This window comes from Peromyscus eremicus, chromosome 6 (assembly GCF_949786415.1).
Source record: "Peromyscus eremicus chromosome 6, PerEre_H2_v1, whole genome shotgun sequence".
Taxonomy (NCBI): Eukaryota; Metazoa; Chordata; class Mammalia; order Rodentia; family Cricetidae; genus Peromyscus; species Peromyscus eremicus.
Genome location: NC_081421.1, coordinates 86,278,508 through 86,297,148, shown reverse-complemented (window position 1 = coordinate 86,297,148; position 18,641 = coordinate 86,278,508). Strand labels below are relative to the sequence as shown.

General features: G+C 34.8%; 1 protein-coding gene across 4 annotated transcripts in view; it reads right to left on the bottom strand.

Annotated features, from left to right (window-relative positions):
• Col11a1 (collagen type XI alpha 1 chain) overlaps positions 1–18,641 on the bottom strand; it is a 195,596-nt gene that overhangs the window by 9,055 nt on the left and 167,900 nt on the right. For all 4 annotated transcript variants that reach the window (XM_059264978.1, XM_059264981.1, XM_059264977.1 and 1 more), the window contains 9 exons: positions 12,257–12,310; positions 12,027–12,134; positions 11,453–11,506; positions 4,388–4,441; positions 3,421–3,528; positions 2,874–2,927; positions 2,738–2,773; positions 2,587–2,640; positions 903–1,152 (listed from right to left, as the gene is read on the bottom strand). In XM_059264978.1, coding sequence (XP_059120961.1) covers positions 903–1,152; positions 2,587–2,640; positions 2,738–2,773; positions 2,874–2,927; positions 3,421–3,528; positions 4,388–4,441; positions 11,453–11,506; positions 12,027–12,134; positions 12,257–12,310 — 772 coding nt within the window. The remainder of the gene's footprint in view (positions 1–902; positions 1,153–2,586; positions 2,641–2,737; positions 2,774–2,873; positions 2,928–3,420; positions 3,529–4,387; positions 4,442–11,452; positions 11,507–12,026; positions 12,135–12,256; positions 12,311–18,641) is intronic.

Below are 18,641 nucleotides of genomic sequence, written 5' to 3'. Positions count from 1 at the left end.
GACTTTTCCAATTATTTATCAAACCCAAAACTGTTTATACCTCAAACAGGAGAGACACAAAGCATTGCAGGCTGTATGCACAGTCAAGAATTATTACTATTAAGTGAACTGGTTGTAGCTGTCTGGCCATGTGTGCATCAATGGGAAATTATTTTAAAAAGAAATTTAGTTTTATTTGTCTATAATTGTTTTGTCTGAATGTATGTATGGACAATTTATGCATGCTGATTCCTGTGGAGGCCAGAAGAAGTTCCAAGTATCTTCTGGAACTGGAATTACAGACAGTTGTAAGCTATCCTGTGGGTGCTGAGAACTGAACCCAGCTCCTTTGCAAGAGCATCCACTGTTCTTAATGCCCTCCAGCTCTGAAATTTTTGCCACAAGTCATCATGATTTTTACATATTGTATTTGCTAATTCCATGGATCCAATATTCAGCTGTTAAGCTACTTAATTTATAAATATTATTCAGATTAATGCACTAAATCATATTAACATATCTGTATTAGTTAATATTAATGCAATCATTTCAACATAAGATTAGTTGTTAACATTAAGTCAGTAAGTTAGAAATAAATGTAGTTGCATGCATGTTTGTGCACATATAATATTATGCTGTTAGCTGTTTTTATGGTCAAATATATCTGTGCTAATGATAAGTATCCAAAAATAATTTTGTCAAATTTTAATGAAACATGATATTGCAGAGGATTTTCCAAAGCATTTCTTGGACTGCATGGTATAAATAAGTTATTTTTTCCATCTACAAGGCTGAAAGTAATAGATATTTGGTTTAGTTTCATTTACAGACATTATTAGTTATATTAACAAAAATGAATGAGCTGACAAGGCACTTCAGTGGCTGAGTAACCCAGGGCATTCTCTTAGTCATTGTTGACATACCATCTGGGAAGTCAGGATGGCTAAGTTGCAGGTCTTTACATGTTCGTGCTGGATTAGTCTGCGTGCCCATGGGAAACTTCATGTGTTCAATGTCTTGTTTCAGAGAATTGAGGGAACCGAATATTTCCTCCATTCCATCTGCATAATCAAGAATATTATCCCCTGTATCGGCCTGAATGCTTTCAGTGTGTCTTCTTGTCTTCTTGGGTGACAAGATAGGTAAGGGCTGGATCACTTCTCCAGGAGGACCCTGTAAGGGGATGGATATCAACATCATCATTTCAGAAAATAAGATATTCTGTGAATTTACTTACTACTTATTATATTCCTTTTAGAAATTATTTGGGTTAGCTATCAGTACCTAAATTAATAATACCTAATATATGAATAGATTTTTAGACATATATTTATATAAGTTCTTTTAAAAGATCATAGTAGAGATATTGTGGTAGGTATACAAATCAGATCATTGCTGGTACACGATCTGTAAATTAACATATTTTGGAAATTTGCTGACATGTTATATAGGTCACTCTGTTACTTATTAAATTAGTCTTGATTTATATAGCATTACCACAACTAGATATCAGAATTTCTGGGGATTTGAACATTGGTACAAAGCTCTTTGGTTATCCAATTTTTTTCTAATTTATTCAGTAATAGCTTCTGAAGTACAGAGAAAATTTGCCCCAAATCGTATTCAAATATGTATAGATTTATATTATTCTGTATTACTCTGGAAGTAAATGCTGTCAACTTGAATTTACCTGTATGTGAGAGTACAACCACACCAAACTATTAATCTGTATCATCACTGGTTAATTTGGGCCCAACATATATATGCACATATGGTATTTCTGACCTGCAGCTCAATAATTAAGAATGAAATCTTTCTCATAACTTGCATGATTGAAGATACAACTAAATAAGATGAAATCACTTTGGGAGGTCTAGTGCATTATGCTGGTGTTCATATGAAAAGAAAAAGAAAAAAATGGTCACAGAAACACAGATCTGGGCAAAGTTGAAAGAGTAGGAAAAGGATGTCATGGATAAGCTTAGACGTTCAAAATAGTTCCTTTCCCCACAGCTTTCAGAGGAAACCAAGCCTGTGAGACTTCATTTTAGGATTCCACAGTGGCAGCCTGCTGAGCTTCAGCCCTGTAGTCTGACTAAAGCAATACACAAACAGTTGGAGACACTTGAGCAGAAAGACAGCTTATGTTTTTTTATATATAGGTCTACACTTTAGTACTAACACCTTGGAAAATGTCACTGCTAATAAACGGCAATTACTATTATTGTCTCATGTATCGCTATCACTGTATGCAGTAGGAAAAAACACCGTGGGATCTGAGTTTTCATCTTTATATCTGGAGTCAGTTATAAATATATTTCTGTGGGCATATATTCTGTTAATTTCATGGGACCAGACTGTGTATCTTGAAAACTTGATGTTTATTATAGTATACAATTAAGAAATCTTTATATTTAGGAGTGATATCAATTAAAACATGAATCTTGACACGTAGATTGATTACCTAAGGGGACTAGTTGCATTTTCCTACAAAATCAATATTTTGGGCAGAATTTGTTTTTTCCTTTGTTATGAAAGTCCATAGAAACAATTGCCTGCACCCATTTGCCTATTAATAGAGTATTTTTCTTGCTAATATACACTTACTGGAGGCCCAGGAGGCCCTGGAAGACCACTGTCACCCTTCTGGCCAGTAGGTCCCTGTTAGAAAGCAAACAGGAAAATCTATGAAGTGAGAAGGAAATTTGACAGGCTTTCATATAATGGAGCATTATATGGAAATTAGAAAAGCACTTACAGAAGATCCTTTGTTACCCTTCGGGCCAGCAGGACCCTAGAAAACACAAAGACAAATACGCAGGTAGAAGTGTGGACTACAGATTGCACTGACATGATTGTCATTTTACCTCATGTTTCTTTTCTATTGAACTTACTGGTAATCCTGGAGGACCAGGAGGGCCTATGGGACCAGCAGGACCTGGGATGCCCTAGGAGAGAAACAGCATCAAACGTAATTAGGTTCTCAGTTCATTTCATTTTCATGTTTTGCCACATCCATTACAAAGCTCTGAAAACTTAAAAATATCTAAGAATCTTTCATTATGAATAAAAGAGACTCTTTTTTGTGGTAATCCAAACTTTTTGCCATTCATTGCAATATAGGGCTTTCACATTATGGCTCTACCATGAAAACCATATGGACATACATTTTGGCATCCCTGTAGCTCTCAAAATAAGGTTTGCATGTGATGTGTATTCAAGGATAGTATGTGCAAACATCTACAGCACTGTATCTTTTATTATTTTAACATAAATCATATTTTTAATTTATTAAAATATTTAAAAAACAGCATGGGTTAAAGCAGAATACAATAAGAGTGCCCTAAAGCACTGCTATGATCATGATGAAAAAATGTGCGATTGTGCAACTGTGTTTGTACTAATATAATGAAGTGGGAGAACCGTCTGCACTGGACTCACCCCATCCCCTTTGGCTCCTGGAGAACCTTGAGTCCCAGGGAGTCCTCTGTCACCTTTTTCCCCTTGTTCTCCTGGAGGACCAATCAATCCAATTAAACCAGGATGTCCCTATAGAAAAGAAAGTAAACAAACTTCAGTAATATGTGTTATAGCCATGATTAAATTCTAGTCATAAAATATTTAATTATTAAATTCATGAAACATAATATCATCAAAGAAATGGAGGAATTTTTTTATAACACTTCTGTATGAAATTTCAAGTTCAGAACCCCCATCTAATATAACAGACCATTTACTGCTTACAAGTGCAAGAGTATTACTGATAAAGAACTTTCTAAGAACAAGAATAATAATCATTAGTGCTTCATTTGTGATAAACTTAAAAAAATAATGTCCAAATGGAGTATTGGAAACACAAAAACCAGAGAACTCATTATTTTAGTAAGCATCTCATTTAATATGAACTGTTTCCTATTTTTCAGGGGCTGTTTTGTCCTTAGAAGAGTTCTGGAGATATAAAAACCATCCAAACCATACTAATTCCATTATACAAATGGCTCACTTTTCTTATGTGGTAAAACAATATAAATTCTGGAAGAACATATTATTACTTGAAAAAACATTTCTGGCTTAAAACATTTATTTTCATGTTTAAAATCATAAAAATAGTCACTGCTATTCAGTCTATTTGCAGGGGGAGTTATTTAGCATAAGCATATGCTATCTCCATACAGTTTCTAAAAGGGATCCTTGAAAGGAAACAGCACTTATGCTGGAGCATTTTTTTCCCACACTATCTGCATACTTTTTCTACTCTAAATACATTTGAGAATCTGAGAATTGTTATTTTTACCGATGACCAGAATGACAGTGGTAGGGTTTGAAAACGCCTTTTAAGTGACTGAGAAAGTTATCACACTTGCTATTACTGTTATAAAGTTCTAATAACACATTCTTTTATTCTTACCTTTTCACCCTTAGAGCCAGGGTCACCTTTGAGACCGGGTAAACCAGGAGGTCCCTGAATGAAAAGAAAATAAATAAATGTATTGAAAATGGGTATTACAGCTTGAACGTGAAACATCCCCCACCAGATCCTGTGTTCGATTCTGTTTCCATTTGCTGGTGTTCTTCTGGAAGGCTACAGAACTCTGGGCTCCAGGCCTAGTGCGCACATAGAACTGTAGGGATGGGCAGGAAGGATATAGGCTGCCAGGGTAGGACCTCGTCTCTGCTTCTTGTTCAGCCTTCCTTATTTGAGCATGCTGCCTCAAGCTCCTGCATTAGAGACAGTAGCTGGTTCTAGTCACTATGTCTTCCCTGCATTGCACCTTAGAGCTAAAATAAGTCCTTCTTTTTCCAAGTTGCTTCTCGCAAGTACTGTGTCTCAATGTCCAAAAAAAGCTATGCATTAAAAAATCACATTCTGAGTTGTAGAGCAGGGTTTTTTTTTTCTTTTTTTGAAATACAGAGTTCAGTCAAGGTCACTAGTGTTATTGCATTTGTTAGGACTGTAGAGAAATTCATGGTCTTAAAATAAAATGGAGTTAATGAGTAATCATAATACCGATAATTTTGACTAAATAATTAGAAAAAAATACAACTTGTATGGATTCTCATCTGAGAAAAAAACATAAAATATTAGTTATAATAATTGAAGCAAAATGGATTTACAAATTACATATGCAGTCCATAAATACTTCTATAGTAAACTCTAATTTTACAATTACAATTGTAATTAGGTTACAATATTTTCAGTAAAATTAAAAAATAATTCAAGATTTTAATAATCAAGTGATATTAGACAACACAGAAAAAGTCAGATAAATATTATGTTGTTGTGTTTGAGTAATAAGTATATTGGAGGACTTGGAATGGTAACTAATCCTGTAGAGAATTAAAAGATGACTTCTGGTATACTAACTTGAAATCATAAAAGGCTATCGCTAAGTCTCTGAATTCTTATTTCAAGTTCTGTATATACTCTTAAATATAAGTAGATATACTGTGATCTCTGGAGAGGAAGATATACTAAGATAGTCAATGATCCCAAATAATTTAATCCTACATCTTCAATATTCACAGCAATAATAATGAAGTAGTTTTTTTCATCCTGTTAACATGTTAGGAAGAGTCACTTAAGTTATAAGAACTGGCATACCATTCAAATCCAGGAATCTTAAAGCCCAACATTCTCTTAGCCTATCACACTGAACTACTTTTCAGAGTGGTGAAAATCACCAAGGAGAAGATAGTGTTACTCAGCAAAGTAGTACAATATATGTTAACAAATGGCAAGGCAATTTAGCAAATCATTAAAGGTGAGTCTCAAAGGAAGTGCACTGAATCAGATTCCAAAAATTTAAAGACAGAAAAGTTTCATGCATATCAGACAGAAATTTCTTACTTGTGAGCCAGAAATGGTTTTAGCAAATTTTAATAGAGTGATTTGACTGCATCTATATTTTAGAATATTGGTACTTGACTATTTTTCTTTGCCTTAAAAGTTTGTTGTGATTAAAATGCTTGCTAACTAAGGACTCTAGAAAGATCAAGTGGATTCATTGGGTTGGAAGGTCACATGGCCAATGTATCAATGAGGTTGCTACATGGCGAAGTCAAGAGGAATGGTATGCTTCAGTTTTGCTATAGATTATCGTAAGCCTTAGAAACCGCCAGAGTTTGGAAATGATCATTGTAATACAATTCCTTTTATTAACAAAGAGCTTACAAAACTGATAGGAAAATACAAGGACTCGACCTTAAGTCTATAGATTTGACCCAACATTATTTTCTTCTTCCATTACAGTGCAAAGAACACACATAAAATGTGGGTTTTCTTCATCACTTAAGTAATTGGAGTTCATTCCTAATCGTTTATTGGAGACCTCTCCCAAATTCTTCAACTTTTGAAACTGTTTTAACAATGGATACTATTAGCCTTTTCTTTTATACTTCCCAAAATGCATATCAATTATAATTTCTAAACTAAATATTTTACTTTAGAGACATGAATTGAAATATAAAGAAAAGTACTTCTTCTATACTAATTTATCTCATTCAAAAATCTAACATTTCATAGTACAAAACTATGACATTTATCTATTTAAGTAAATATTCCAAGAAAAGTGTGATATCATGTTAGCAACTAACAGTTTAAATCATAGAGATGTTCAAATTGATGAGCATGGAATAAACCTTATATACAAACAAGGTGTTCTCAAACTTAAAATTCAGACATTGTTATGAACAGTTTGAGTTGGCAAAAAAAACCTGCATATTTTCTGAACCACTGAAAGTGAAACTGTTGAGAAAATAGATGCTGTCAGGAGGGGGATTGAAGGAAAGGATTATTTATTTGATTCCTTGAGGTTTCTTTGGCGTTATTTGTCCCCTCTCCTCCTTCGGTACTGATCTCCCTCCCTCCTCCTCATTGGAGCTCATTATCTGTTACTCTGTTTCCTCGTATCACCTATATCTTACTAATTCTCTCACACTTCGTGTGTGTGTGTGTGTGTGTGTGTGTGTGTGTGTGTGTGTGTGTGTGAATGAGTTAAGCACTTAGCTTGACAATGATAACCAAAAAGAACCACAGACTAACGAAATTTCAGTCAAAATTAAGCACTTTAAATGGTTTGTCAGAAGTCCAAGTGACTCCCAAAACAATATAGCCCACTTTTAAGATGGCTTTACATGAACCTCCAACAGAACATGTTAAAGAAACAATGTACATGGGTAAGTGAAATCATTAAATAATTTATCTTATGGCATCATTGGTATAAGTGACACACTCAGTGTTAGAACGAAGAGGTATAAAAGTATAAATAAGCAGTTTTTTTTTTTTTTTTTTTGGTTTTTCGAGACAGGGTTTCTCTGTGTAGCTTTGCGCCTTTCCTGGAACTTACTTGGTAGCCCAGGCTGGCCTTGAACTCACAGAGATCCGCCTGGCTCTGCCTCCCGAGTGCTGGGATTAAAGGCGTGCGCCACCACCGCCCGGCTGAATAAGCAGTTCTAACAAAGACGATTGCAATAAAGAACCACACGTGTTCAAGTAGCAGAAACCACTAAGAATCCTGGTTAAATCTGACATATGCCAGTCAAAATTCAGCACATTATCTATATATATTTAAAATATGAAAGGGGACCATATTTCTTCTTTTCTCATTTTATATTCAGTCTATCAGGCCCATGAGATGATTTATAGAAATTGTTCTATCAAAGGGAAAACTGACATGCACAATCATTGGGCACCCACAGCTCAACCATTGTTAAAGTCACACATGTCCATGTCCAAGATCTTCCACTCCTGAGATTATTCACAATATTTAAAAATAAAAATATGTTAATGTTAACATAATGAAAGGAATCTAGCTTAAAAGCTGCCTAAATAAATAGCAAAGCAGAATGCAAATGTTATCACAAATTTCTTACTCCATCATAATTAAGGGGAAATGCTAACAATTATAATTCCTCAGGTTTAAGAAGAAATGTATTAGACATTGAGTGTTAAATTCATTTTTAAATTTTTTCTATAAATACTGTTCATGAAGGAGTTTAGAGGTAAAGGACATTATTCTAAGTTAATAAGATCCTAGAAAACTACAAACCATGCTGGATATGATATTGTTAATCCAAATCAGACTTATGTTTTCAGTGACTGGAAACAAAAATTAGTAATGTTATGACAGTGAACACAGTTATAGATCTCTCTCTTTTTGTATGGAAGAGATTAAAAACTTCAGCTCTGCATAGAAAAATACGATTCCAAGTGTTCATTCTCGGTATTTCCTCTTCAGGATATTGTAAATGGAAAGCCCTTGGGGAAATACATAATTCATAAGCAATAAAGAGAAAAAGAAAACAGCAACCATGCATTTATAAACATTCAAAATATACAAGGGAATGCTCTGCCCTGAACTGTTATGCCCTGTGAAATATCTGCCTTGACCTACAATTCACAACTGTAGAGCATTGGGTTTTAAGAGAAATGAACACCCCAAACGTGGCTCAGATGATAATAGTAAGAAGTAGTGCTAAATTTAAAAAGAATCAAATATCTTCACATTTAAACACATTTAATCACTATAGAATGCCACGTATTACAACCCTGTTACAGAGTTTATGTGAAGCATCAAAGAAAACAAATTAAACCATAATTCAGTAACCCATCTCCCTTTTCTTTAGGTTTGTGGGCTTAAAAATTGATGCTGTCAGGTATTTACAATTTTCTTAAAAGAAGATATTTATGATATTAAAACTGACAGAAAATAAAACTGAGTAGGTTTCCAGTATCACTGAATTGAGTAGGTGCTTAATATAAAAGAACAAAAATTGTACAACTACTATAACATTAATTATGCTTGTAAACATACTTTTCAAAATATTTAACAATGTTAACTGTGATCTTATAATGGACATCTGAATTTATTCAACATTCTTTTTTTTGAGACATGCCCATTTTAGACTTCTTGATTGCTCAAGATTAATTCTACTTACAAAACAACACAGTCTCATCGTTGTCTTTTCAGTTTTCTGTTAGATTCATATCTGCTATGTATTTGTTTTGAATTCTATGAAGTAATTCTAACTGTGTGGGTGTTAGTTGTGGAGATCTACCTACATAGTCTTTGATGTGAGTGTGAATGTCTTTGTAACTAGGAGGAAAACATAATTTGAATAAAGAAATATTCATATACATTTCACATGGACTACTTTTTAAATCCAATGCAAACCTGTCTGAACTTTCAAATATTTTAGCCTCATCTCCCACATTTATCCTCACCTAAGCCTCTTTACTTTCTTAGTAAATGGAAGCGAACACACAGGTGATCTGGGAATGACATCCTCTGCTTGCCTCTGCCACAGGACTCACTGAGCTACATTGTAGCTGCTCTAAGAATAATCTCATTTGCCTTGTCAGCAACTTCTAATCCAGAGTATTAGCTATACATAAATGTGAATTTAGGTACCAATTAGTCACACTCACTAAAAATGTAACGCTGATCATTTAGAAATAGTTATAATTATTTCCTTCATTTGATAACTCTTTATTCAGTGGTATTGCTATACATTAGTTTTGTAAATGCTTTAAAAAGAGCTCATCTAATAAACATAAAAACCTATTAGGAGGAAAATATCATCTCTGTCACTTTAGTTAAACTTAATATCATTTTTATGGGATAGGGCCAGCTGCCCTTACTATTTTCCCTGTGAAATATAGAGGTTGCATGGAGAAGGAGCATGGATGCTAATGTCATCCCACAAGCACATAGGATTGATAATTTATTTAAACAATGTGCTTGCCTTGAGAGTGGGTGAGTTTAACCTGTATCTGTAATAATATCTCTCACTCTGATTAAAACATGTTACTTCTAAAAAATCATTTTTAGCTGAGTAGAAAAGCTCATTATATATGGTGTTCTGCAGATGCCTTCTCTACTTGCTCTCTTCTGCTGAGGACTAAGTAGCATTTTCCAGATATCAGACTGATTGAAGTTATGAAAAAGCTATATGTAATATATTCACATCATATTCCCAAATGAAACCAGCAGCCAGGGAATGAGTACGTGTGTGTTGGGCCTCTCTAATGCTTACCACTGCAGTTTTCCAGAAAGGATTTGAATTGTTCATCCTTCTTATACTGTAAACTCACATTTGCTTAAGCATTAGAAATACAAATTTTGCAGACTTTAATCAGCTGGTGTGTCTGATGGTTTTATTTTTAACATTAGCTAAAGGAAATCTCCAGCAATGTGCTTCTATTTCATCTGCTGAAAGGTCAGAATGCTTATTGGAAAATCTAACATTACAGGAAAAAAAAGAACCCAGGTAAATTTTAGGGTGATATTTCGGGAAAGCATTTTGCTACCAGACTCTGAATCTGCAGTTAGGACTTTACCACATCAAAGGAGAATATTTCCTAAATAGCCATGCAGACCTAGAGCTTACCCAGCTTCACTCAGGGCTCAATTTCTATGATAATTAGACTATGTATAGAGTAGATAACTAGTAATCTCCTGCATCAAGTCAATTAAGGACTTGACAACACTTATCCAGTTACTGAATAAGCAATCTAACTTCTCCAGTGTGAGTTTCAAAAGAGTTTAACACATGAATTTTATTGTGGCTATGATATTATTTGTGGTTTCCTTAATAAAATGAATAGCTGAATATGTCCTGAATAATTAGAGTATGGTTCCAATTTTTATGCTTGCTGCACATGTCTATATCCTAAGTAAAAACTATGCTTAGGATAAGAGAAATGCAATAAAAGTTAAAATTACTTTAAGAAATAATTTGGTTATTTAAAGTAAACTGTATCATATTCCCTCATTGTTGTGAGTTCTGTTTACTTCTTTGATTAATATTTCAGAAATAGTTATGTAAAAATCGATATTGAAAAACCTGTACCAATTGAGTCAATTTATAAATGAAAGCGACCAGGTAAACAATGATTTTAAAGGACATGTTTTCATTCTCACTTCAGGTCCATATTGTATCAAGAACAACTTTGGACCATACGATGTTGGGAGAGCCCATGCTTCAGTGCTTTTATTAAGCACGCTGTTTGTATGTGGAATTCACTGTCCAACTTCATCATAAAACCAATCACATGCTCTTTTAGAGCCCAGGATAATGTCCTGTTTCTGAACCTATTTATCTCAAAAGGAAAACCATCTACCTGGGCAGCTATCACCTTTGTCTGCCGACATTTCTCTATACGTGAGGGCCCAGAAATGAAGTTTAATCACATGCACTTTAGGGAACTGTCTGCACGGAGAAAATAACTGCTCGCACCATTCGTAGTATTTTCTTCTGAGTAGGAAATATATTTTTTCTTCTAAAGGGTATGAAGAAGGAATATTCTCTGAGCCAAGTGGCATATTGTACATGCTATTTTTTTTTCTCCTTGAACGTGTAATATTCTCTCTGGAAAAGTAGAAACCTCTGCATAAGATAGCACTCACAAATTCTAGCTCACAAACAATTTTATTTAGGAAATTCTCTATAAATAATGAAAAATGTCACTCACCAGCGGACCAGGTGGCCCATCTTGGCCAGCAGCACCAGGGAGTCCTTGTTCTCCCTACATAAAAGAAAATGAAACTTTGTTTGCTAACCAAGACAATATTTATTACTTTTAAATGTTGGACCTACAGAGGGAAAAGAAGTTGCATCTGTAAATTGTACCACCTCAAAACACACAAATACTGTAAAGTCGTTTTCTTCTTTAATTCTCTGTTCCTGTGTATGCACATGCACTCATGTATACATGTACATATACTTATATAAACACATACAAACCCACAGATATATACAAAGACATATGTACAAAATCTTTTATCACTATGACTTCAGAACTTAGTTTTCTTCTGTTTTAGTAAATTAGAACTTTACCACAAAATCAAAAATAAATGAAATACTTAAATATTTTTAAATGTATTATTAAGTTATTTAAACTATCACTTAGTAACATCTATAGAAATACTGGATTTCCATAAACCATAATATAAGTTATGAAGCAACAACCTCACAAGCATTTTAATTTATAGATATTGAAATTTAAAGTAATTTTCATAGCAGTCCCTCTTAGCACAGATGCTCACCACAGGACCAGGGATGCCTCGAAGACCTTCAGGACCAGGCTTTCCAGATGGACCCTGAGGTCCAACAGGGCCAGTTTTCCCAGGAGGCCCTTCAGCACCAGCTTCTCCCTGTTTAAAAATGAAACATATGGGCACATTAATAATGATAGGCACATGTTATCATTTAATGTGTCGACATGGACACCTTTCCATGCACGAACGGCCTAACGTATCTCTTCTACACATTTTACCTTAGCACCTTTTTCGCCTTGCCTTCCTTCTGAACCCGGAGCACCAGGAGGACCCTGTAAATATAAAATTGTATTTAGAGATGTACCACCTTAAAAGAAACAGTGCTGAGGAGCTATCTGCAAATGGAGGAACTGCTGATAAGACTGCTAAATTATAGTTTTATATTACTTTTCTGTTTAAAACGCAATGTTGACATTTAACACTAATTTCATGCAAAAACTGCTGTTTAGATCATTTAAGATAAACCACAGCTAAGGAAGCCCAGATCATTACATAATATCAACAAAACAGTACCAAGGCAGCTTCTCAAACATGCTAATGAAGGGCTGGGTAGAGTGGCGCATGATTTTAAACCCAGCACACAGGAAGCAGAGGCAGATGGATTGCTGTGAGTTTGAGGCCAATCTAGTCTACACAATGAGTTCCAGTCTATCCAAGACTACAGAGTAAAACCAAGTCTCAAAAAAAAAAAATGCTGATAAAAAGTACTTACCACGAGTGCAAATAATAGAGACTTTTTGTAATTTTGAGTTATTCAGAGTGCTTTGACTATATCAAACATTATTCTCATCTTTATCTTTAGGAATATTTCAGAAGTGCCTCATTCTAAGAACACCTAAATATCATTCATTCTGGAATCATGCACCAGCAAAAGAAAATAAAATTTGCAATCATGAACATCAACAATATAAGGAGTTTCATTCTTGTGGAAAGATTTAATTCACAAACATGTAAGATTAAAAATAATTTGATTTGTAACCTCTAGGACTAGAGGTGAAAAATTACTATACTCGAATTATCATGGAAAAGCATATGTAAAGTATGACCGAGTAAGGAACTAATGACTTTTTTTTATATTCCCTCCAGTTCCTATTGCTTCCCATCTCTGCAATATTCTCAGTGATCATATTGAAAATGATAGACAGAGATTGGATATGGAGGTTGGATAGGGTAGATACAATGGTTGTATTTCGTGAGATAAAATTTGTTTTAGATGTTATCTAAGTATTCTACTGTGCATACAAACTTATCTTCCATGTTATTTCTCAACACTGTATTTACCAAATTAAATAAGTATCAATCATTTCATCTAGTCCCATGGACTCATTCTAGATGTGATAGTCAATGAAGACATTTTTAGCCGTTTATTTTTTCAATAATAGTACTGTAAACTCACTTATTGTTGGACATTCAAGGTGCCTCAAAATATGTGTAGAAATTTTATGGTCTGTTCCTTAAGATTGCAGTAATATGCAAAGTCATAATAGATACTTTGAGTGCAAGCCTTTGGTGTACTCACAGGGCTTATTTTTTAAGAAAGAGAAGCAGATCCGGAAGGACCTGTTGCAGTACATCTGGTTTTTCAGCAGTATCTGCACTGAGCACAGCTTTAACTTTTCCTACTATTACGATGTTGAGGCAGACATGTATTGTTTCCCTAGTCAGTGGAATGTATATTTTAAAACATCACAAGGACAATTATTCAGAAAATAGCAATAATAAAATTCCCTGGAGTATCAGTTCCCTCTCTCTCTTCCTCTTGCTCCTTCTTTCTGCTTCCCTCCCTCTGGAGCTCTCCCTTTCCTTTCCTACCATTACCTTTTCCTCGTGATACCTCTGTTGTGGTTTGCTCCTGAAGGCCAAGGCTAATGTGGTAAGAAGTGCTTCCCTTAATATAGACTGTTGATGTTGAACTGTCCAGCCTGCACAATGAACCAAGTGGATTTTGTTCCTTATAAGCCACACTGTCTTTCTGTTTGGTAATGGTAAAACACAAACAGATACATTCAAATACCCTGGGAAATCTGGTTTCAGTTGTTTCTCATATGTTTGCATAAAAGAAACTACTTAAGTTTTCCTAAAAGCCACCATTACTACATTTTCCTACTCATGAGAAACAGAGATCATATAATTTTCTTTCCACTACTAATAGTTTACAATATGATCTTATAATTTGTTCATTCTGCCACTCGATTCTCAAATATATACATATTATTTATGATACAAAATGGGCTATGCGTGATGAAAATAACTACAAAATAAACTCAAAACCATAGGGGTACACAAAAATTTCTCACAAAGACAGAGAAGTAGGCTAATAAAAACAGTACACATAAATTGTATGACGATGAGTTCAGTGTATAAAATATATATTTGATCCATTTTAGGGGGAAGAAAGGCTTTCTAGGGAATTTTTGTCAGATCTGGATCTTACAGTGTGGGTAGATAAGAGTTTTTTTTTGTGATCAACACTTCACTTTCTGATTGCTCTTGTGCAATCACAAATCCATAGGATTCATGGAAATGATGTTCCTCAGAGACCTACTGGTGATGCTAGCAGGTTGTTCGCTGAGATGCATGTACAATGTGAGTATACTAGGGTGCAAGCATGAACAATGGAGCTTGTAAATCAAGGAAGAAATCATAGATTTAAAAGGGCCCTGACTATTTAAATACTAGCAAAATAAACTATGCTAAATTTAATGTGAAATTAACTACCTTGGGAAATATTTACATACATATTAAGTGAATGAAATATTCACTTTACATTAAAAATTGCAAGTCGTCCATAAGCTAAATACTAAAATTTTGAGTGTTTAAAAATAAAAGTAAAACATCACTGATTTGGGATTTTTTTTCAAGACAATTAGAATTATTTTTAAATTTTTTTTTATTTATGTGTATATGTGTTTGTCTGTAGGTGTATATGACATGTATTTGCAGGTACCCCATCAAGACCAGAAGATCTGGAGCTGGGGTTACAATCAGTTGGGAGTTGCTGGATGGACATGCTGGGAACTGATCTCATGTCTTCTGGAAGAGCAGCAGTGCTCTTAACTACTGAGCCATTTCCCCAGCCAGTGGTTCCCAATTTAAATTGGGATTTTGCTCACATAATGACTTTGAGAGGTATCATTTACTGATGAACAGAAATGTTAATTGGATGTATAATTTATTTTAGCATTACCATACATTATCTACTCATATACATATATATTATAATAGAAACTTTTCAAGGGCATTTGTAAAAGTAAATGTCTTTATTTGAAATTTAAATTAATAGCATATATTTCCAATATATTAATTCATATGTGCTATGAGTATACAAATATAATAAATAAGCATAAAATACAGATGTATATGGCATCATATACATGTATATATGTCACCATAATGAATAGGTTCAGTTTTTAATTCATTAGACCTTTAATTTTTTAAATGTGCAATCATTTTCTTTTGAAATATTTACTATTAAACAATATCATTTGTTTTATTTTTCTTAGTTTAGGCTTGCCTTTGGCAATGAGCTAAATCCAAAATTCAATTTACTATGTTAATTTTCAGATAATGTTAAAATTACTTTACTCTTTGTTACTTGCTAGGAACCAGAAGCTGGGTAGCTCAGAGACCTAGGAAATACCAAACACGACTAGTATAATAATAATAATAATAATAATAATAATAATAATAATAATAAACAAAAGTCAATGAAATTATTCCTAATGGTACTCTGCTATACTTCTAGATTGGAGCCTAACATAACCATCATCAGAGAGACTTCATTCAGCAACTGATGGGAACAGATGTGAAGACCTACAGCCAATGATCAGGTGGAGCTTGAGGACACCACAAGAAAATGGACCACCAAATCAACTAACCTGGGCTCATGGGGCTTACAGAGACTTAATTGACAAACAAGGAGCATGAAAGAGTCTGACCTAGGTCCTTCACAAATAGGCCATGGCTGTGTAGCTTGGCGTTCTCTTGTACCTCCTAACAATGGGAGTGGCGGCTATCTCTGATTCTTTTGCGTACTTTGGGGACCTTTTTCCTTCTACTGGGTTGTCTTGTCCAGCCTTAATATGAGGGTTTGCGCCTGGTCTTATTGTAACTGGATATACCATGTTTGGTTGAAATCCCTTGAAAGCCTGCATTTTTCTGAAAAGAAATAGAGGAGGAGTGAATCTGAGGGAGAGGGGAGATGGGGGGAAGGGACTGAGAGGGGAGGAGTCTGGGGAAACTGTGGTTGGGATGTAATATATGAGAGAAGAACAAAAAAGAAAGAAAAAAGAAAGAAAGAAAGAAGGGAGGGAGGGAAGGAGGGAGGGAGGGAAGAAAAGGAAGAAAAGAAAAATTATTTCATTCAGTGTTGGAGAATATAGTAATCTAGACAAAACAGCCACTATCTTCATCAGATCATCCGTGTCTGCTTAGAGAAAACTACTATGAGTGGGAGTGTTGCATGTTAACGTCAGAGAAAAGAATGAGGAAGAAGGGTCCTTTAACCCTTATCTGAGAGTCTAGTTGCTCGGAGTTATTTGTAAGCCCTTCTCCCCTAATTCACTGCAGCTTCAGTAGTAACAGAAGTACTGGAGTACATAGGTGTGTGCATGTGCTGAGGTGGTGGGGGCAGGGTAACCCCATGTGCATAGCTACGAGGAATCCATCATCTAACGAAGAATTTCTAGTGTGGCTGCACTGGGGTGACTCACACACTGTAAGTAAGCCCCCCCTAAAACTCATTAGTTTAGGCTGGAAAAAAATACATCAGCAGTTAAGAGCACATACTGAACTTGTAGAGTACCTGAGTTGGGTAATATTCGTAATATATATATATATATATATATATATATATATATATATATATATATATATATATATATAAAGAATATACTTGTATTTAAGAAAATCTTTAAATTCAATTGTTGTGGATATCGCTCTGTATAAATAAAATGCTGATTGGCCAGTAGCCAGACAGGAAGTATAGATAGAACAAGCAGAGATAAGAATTCTGGGAACAGAGAGACAGAGTCAGGAGATGCTGCCAGCCACTGCCATGAGTACCAACATGTAAGATACTGGTAAGCCACAAGCCATGTGACAAGGTATAGATTTATAAAAATGAGTTAATTTAAGATAAAAGAGCTAAATAACAAGAAGCCTACACGTCCATACAGTTTGTAAACAATATAAGTCTCTGTTGGGTCTAAGCGGCTGCTGGACTGGCGGGTGAGAGAGATTTGTCCTGACCGTGGACCAGACAGGACTAGAAAAAATTCCAACTACATCCAGTAGTCCCCATGGTTGAACCTTCATGGAATCACACTATGGGTTATTGTTGTGGCTCTCTATAGATCCTGTTTATTTTTTCTCAAAGAAGAAGATTTTACAACAATCAATTTTAGAAATACTTGAATTAAAAACCAGGGAGAGAACACTTACTACAAAGACAAATTGTGTAAGAAGTTCCATGGCTCATTGATATAAGTTGCACAATTTTCCAGTGCTTTAAGAAAGTATAATTTTTTTATCAACTATTATAAATTCATAACCTAAGGTACATGTGCTACAATATTATAACTTAATTTTCCTATTTGTTCAATAACTATGTGAATGATGTTTCTAAGTATAATTGTCACACATGATGTTCTAATCAATATTCTATTAGACTTACCTGTTTATGAGAAAATACAGAAAAAGTGGTAATGTCAGTTACTAGTAATTTCAACTCCCATTATAAAACATTACAGCAAATTAGTTATTGGTCTGCTTTCCTTTTGCCTCCAATGCAGGCAAAATAAAGATAAAAGATATGTTTCTTTTGATAAAATCTATATTATGCATAGTGAAGACTGTACATTCTAGGTGGGCTAAAGAGAGTAGTTTGTTACGTATTGAACTATCCCATAAGCCCGTTGAAGAATTATTACAGTTATTGTGTAGAAGCACTGTTAAACCATTGGTCATGTCTCTGAAGACGCTAGTCATTCTAAGAGGCTGGATCTCTCAGATGAAGAACTCAGGCCACACCCCTCCCCCACTGCAGCTCTCCCTCTCTGGGACAGAGATTTAAGAAGTCACCTGCTATGATTTACAAATCTTCCCCTTTGGTCTTAGTACTCAGATCCTCCACCCATTCTTGACAGATAGGCCATCTCAGACTGAAAATACACAGTGTGAAATTTCCTGCCACCTCTAAAAAACCTAATAGCCAAAAACTGGCTTGTTTTTGGACATTAAACATGCTATTTACATCTCCTTGGTGAAAAGTGTTCTAGCAAGGGTCAGTTCTAGCAATGTTTAAATAAGTCATTTAATTTGGGAAATTTCTCTGAAGGCTTTGCCCTAAAGGTTCCTCCCCACTAATCATCTTGTTTGCCTGCTTTCTCCTACTCTTATTTTAAACTCTCCCTGTTAATGAAATCCCTCTCCAGGCTTCAGTGGAAGCTTTTCTTCTCATTTACTGTGCTGGAATGCTGTTTGTAACCCTTTGTTCTGTTCCTTTTCTAGTGCTTTCCCATGACAAGGCCCGACATGGTTGCCAGGATCTTTCTCTGAATAAAGCTCATTTCTGAAATGTTATGGGTGAGTTGCTTTTTTGAA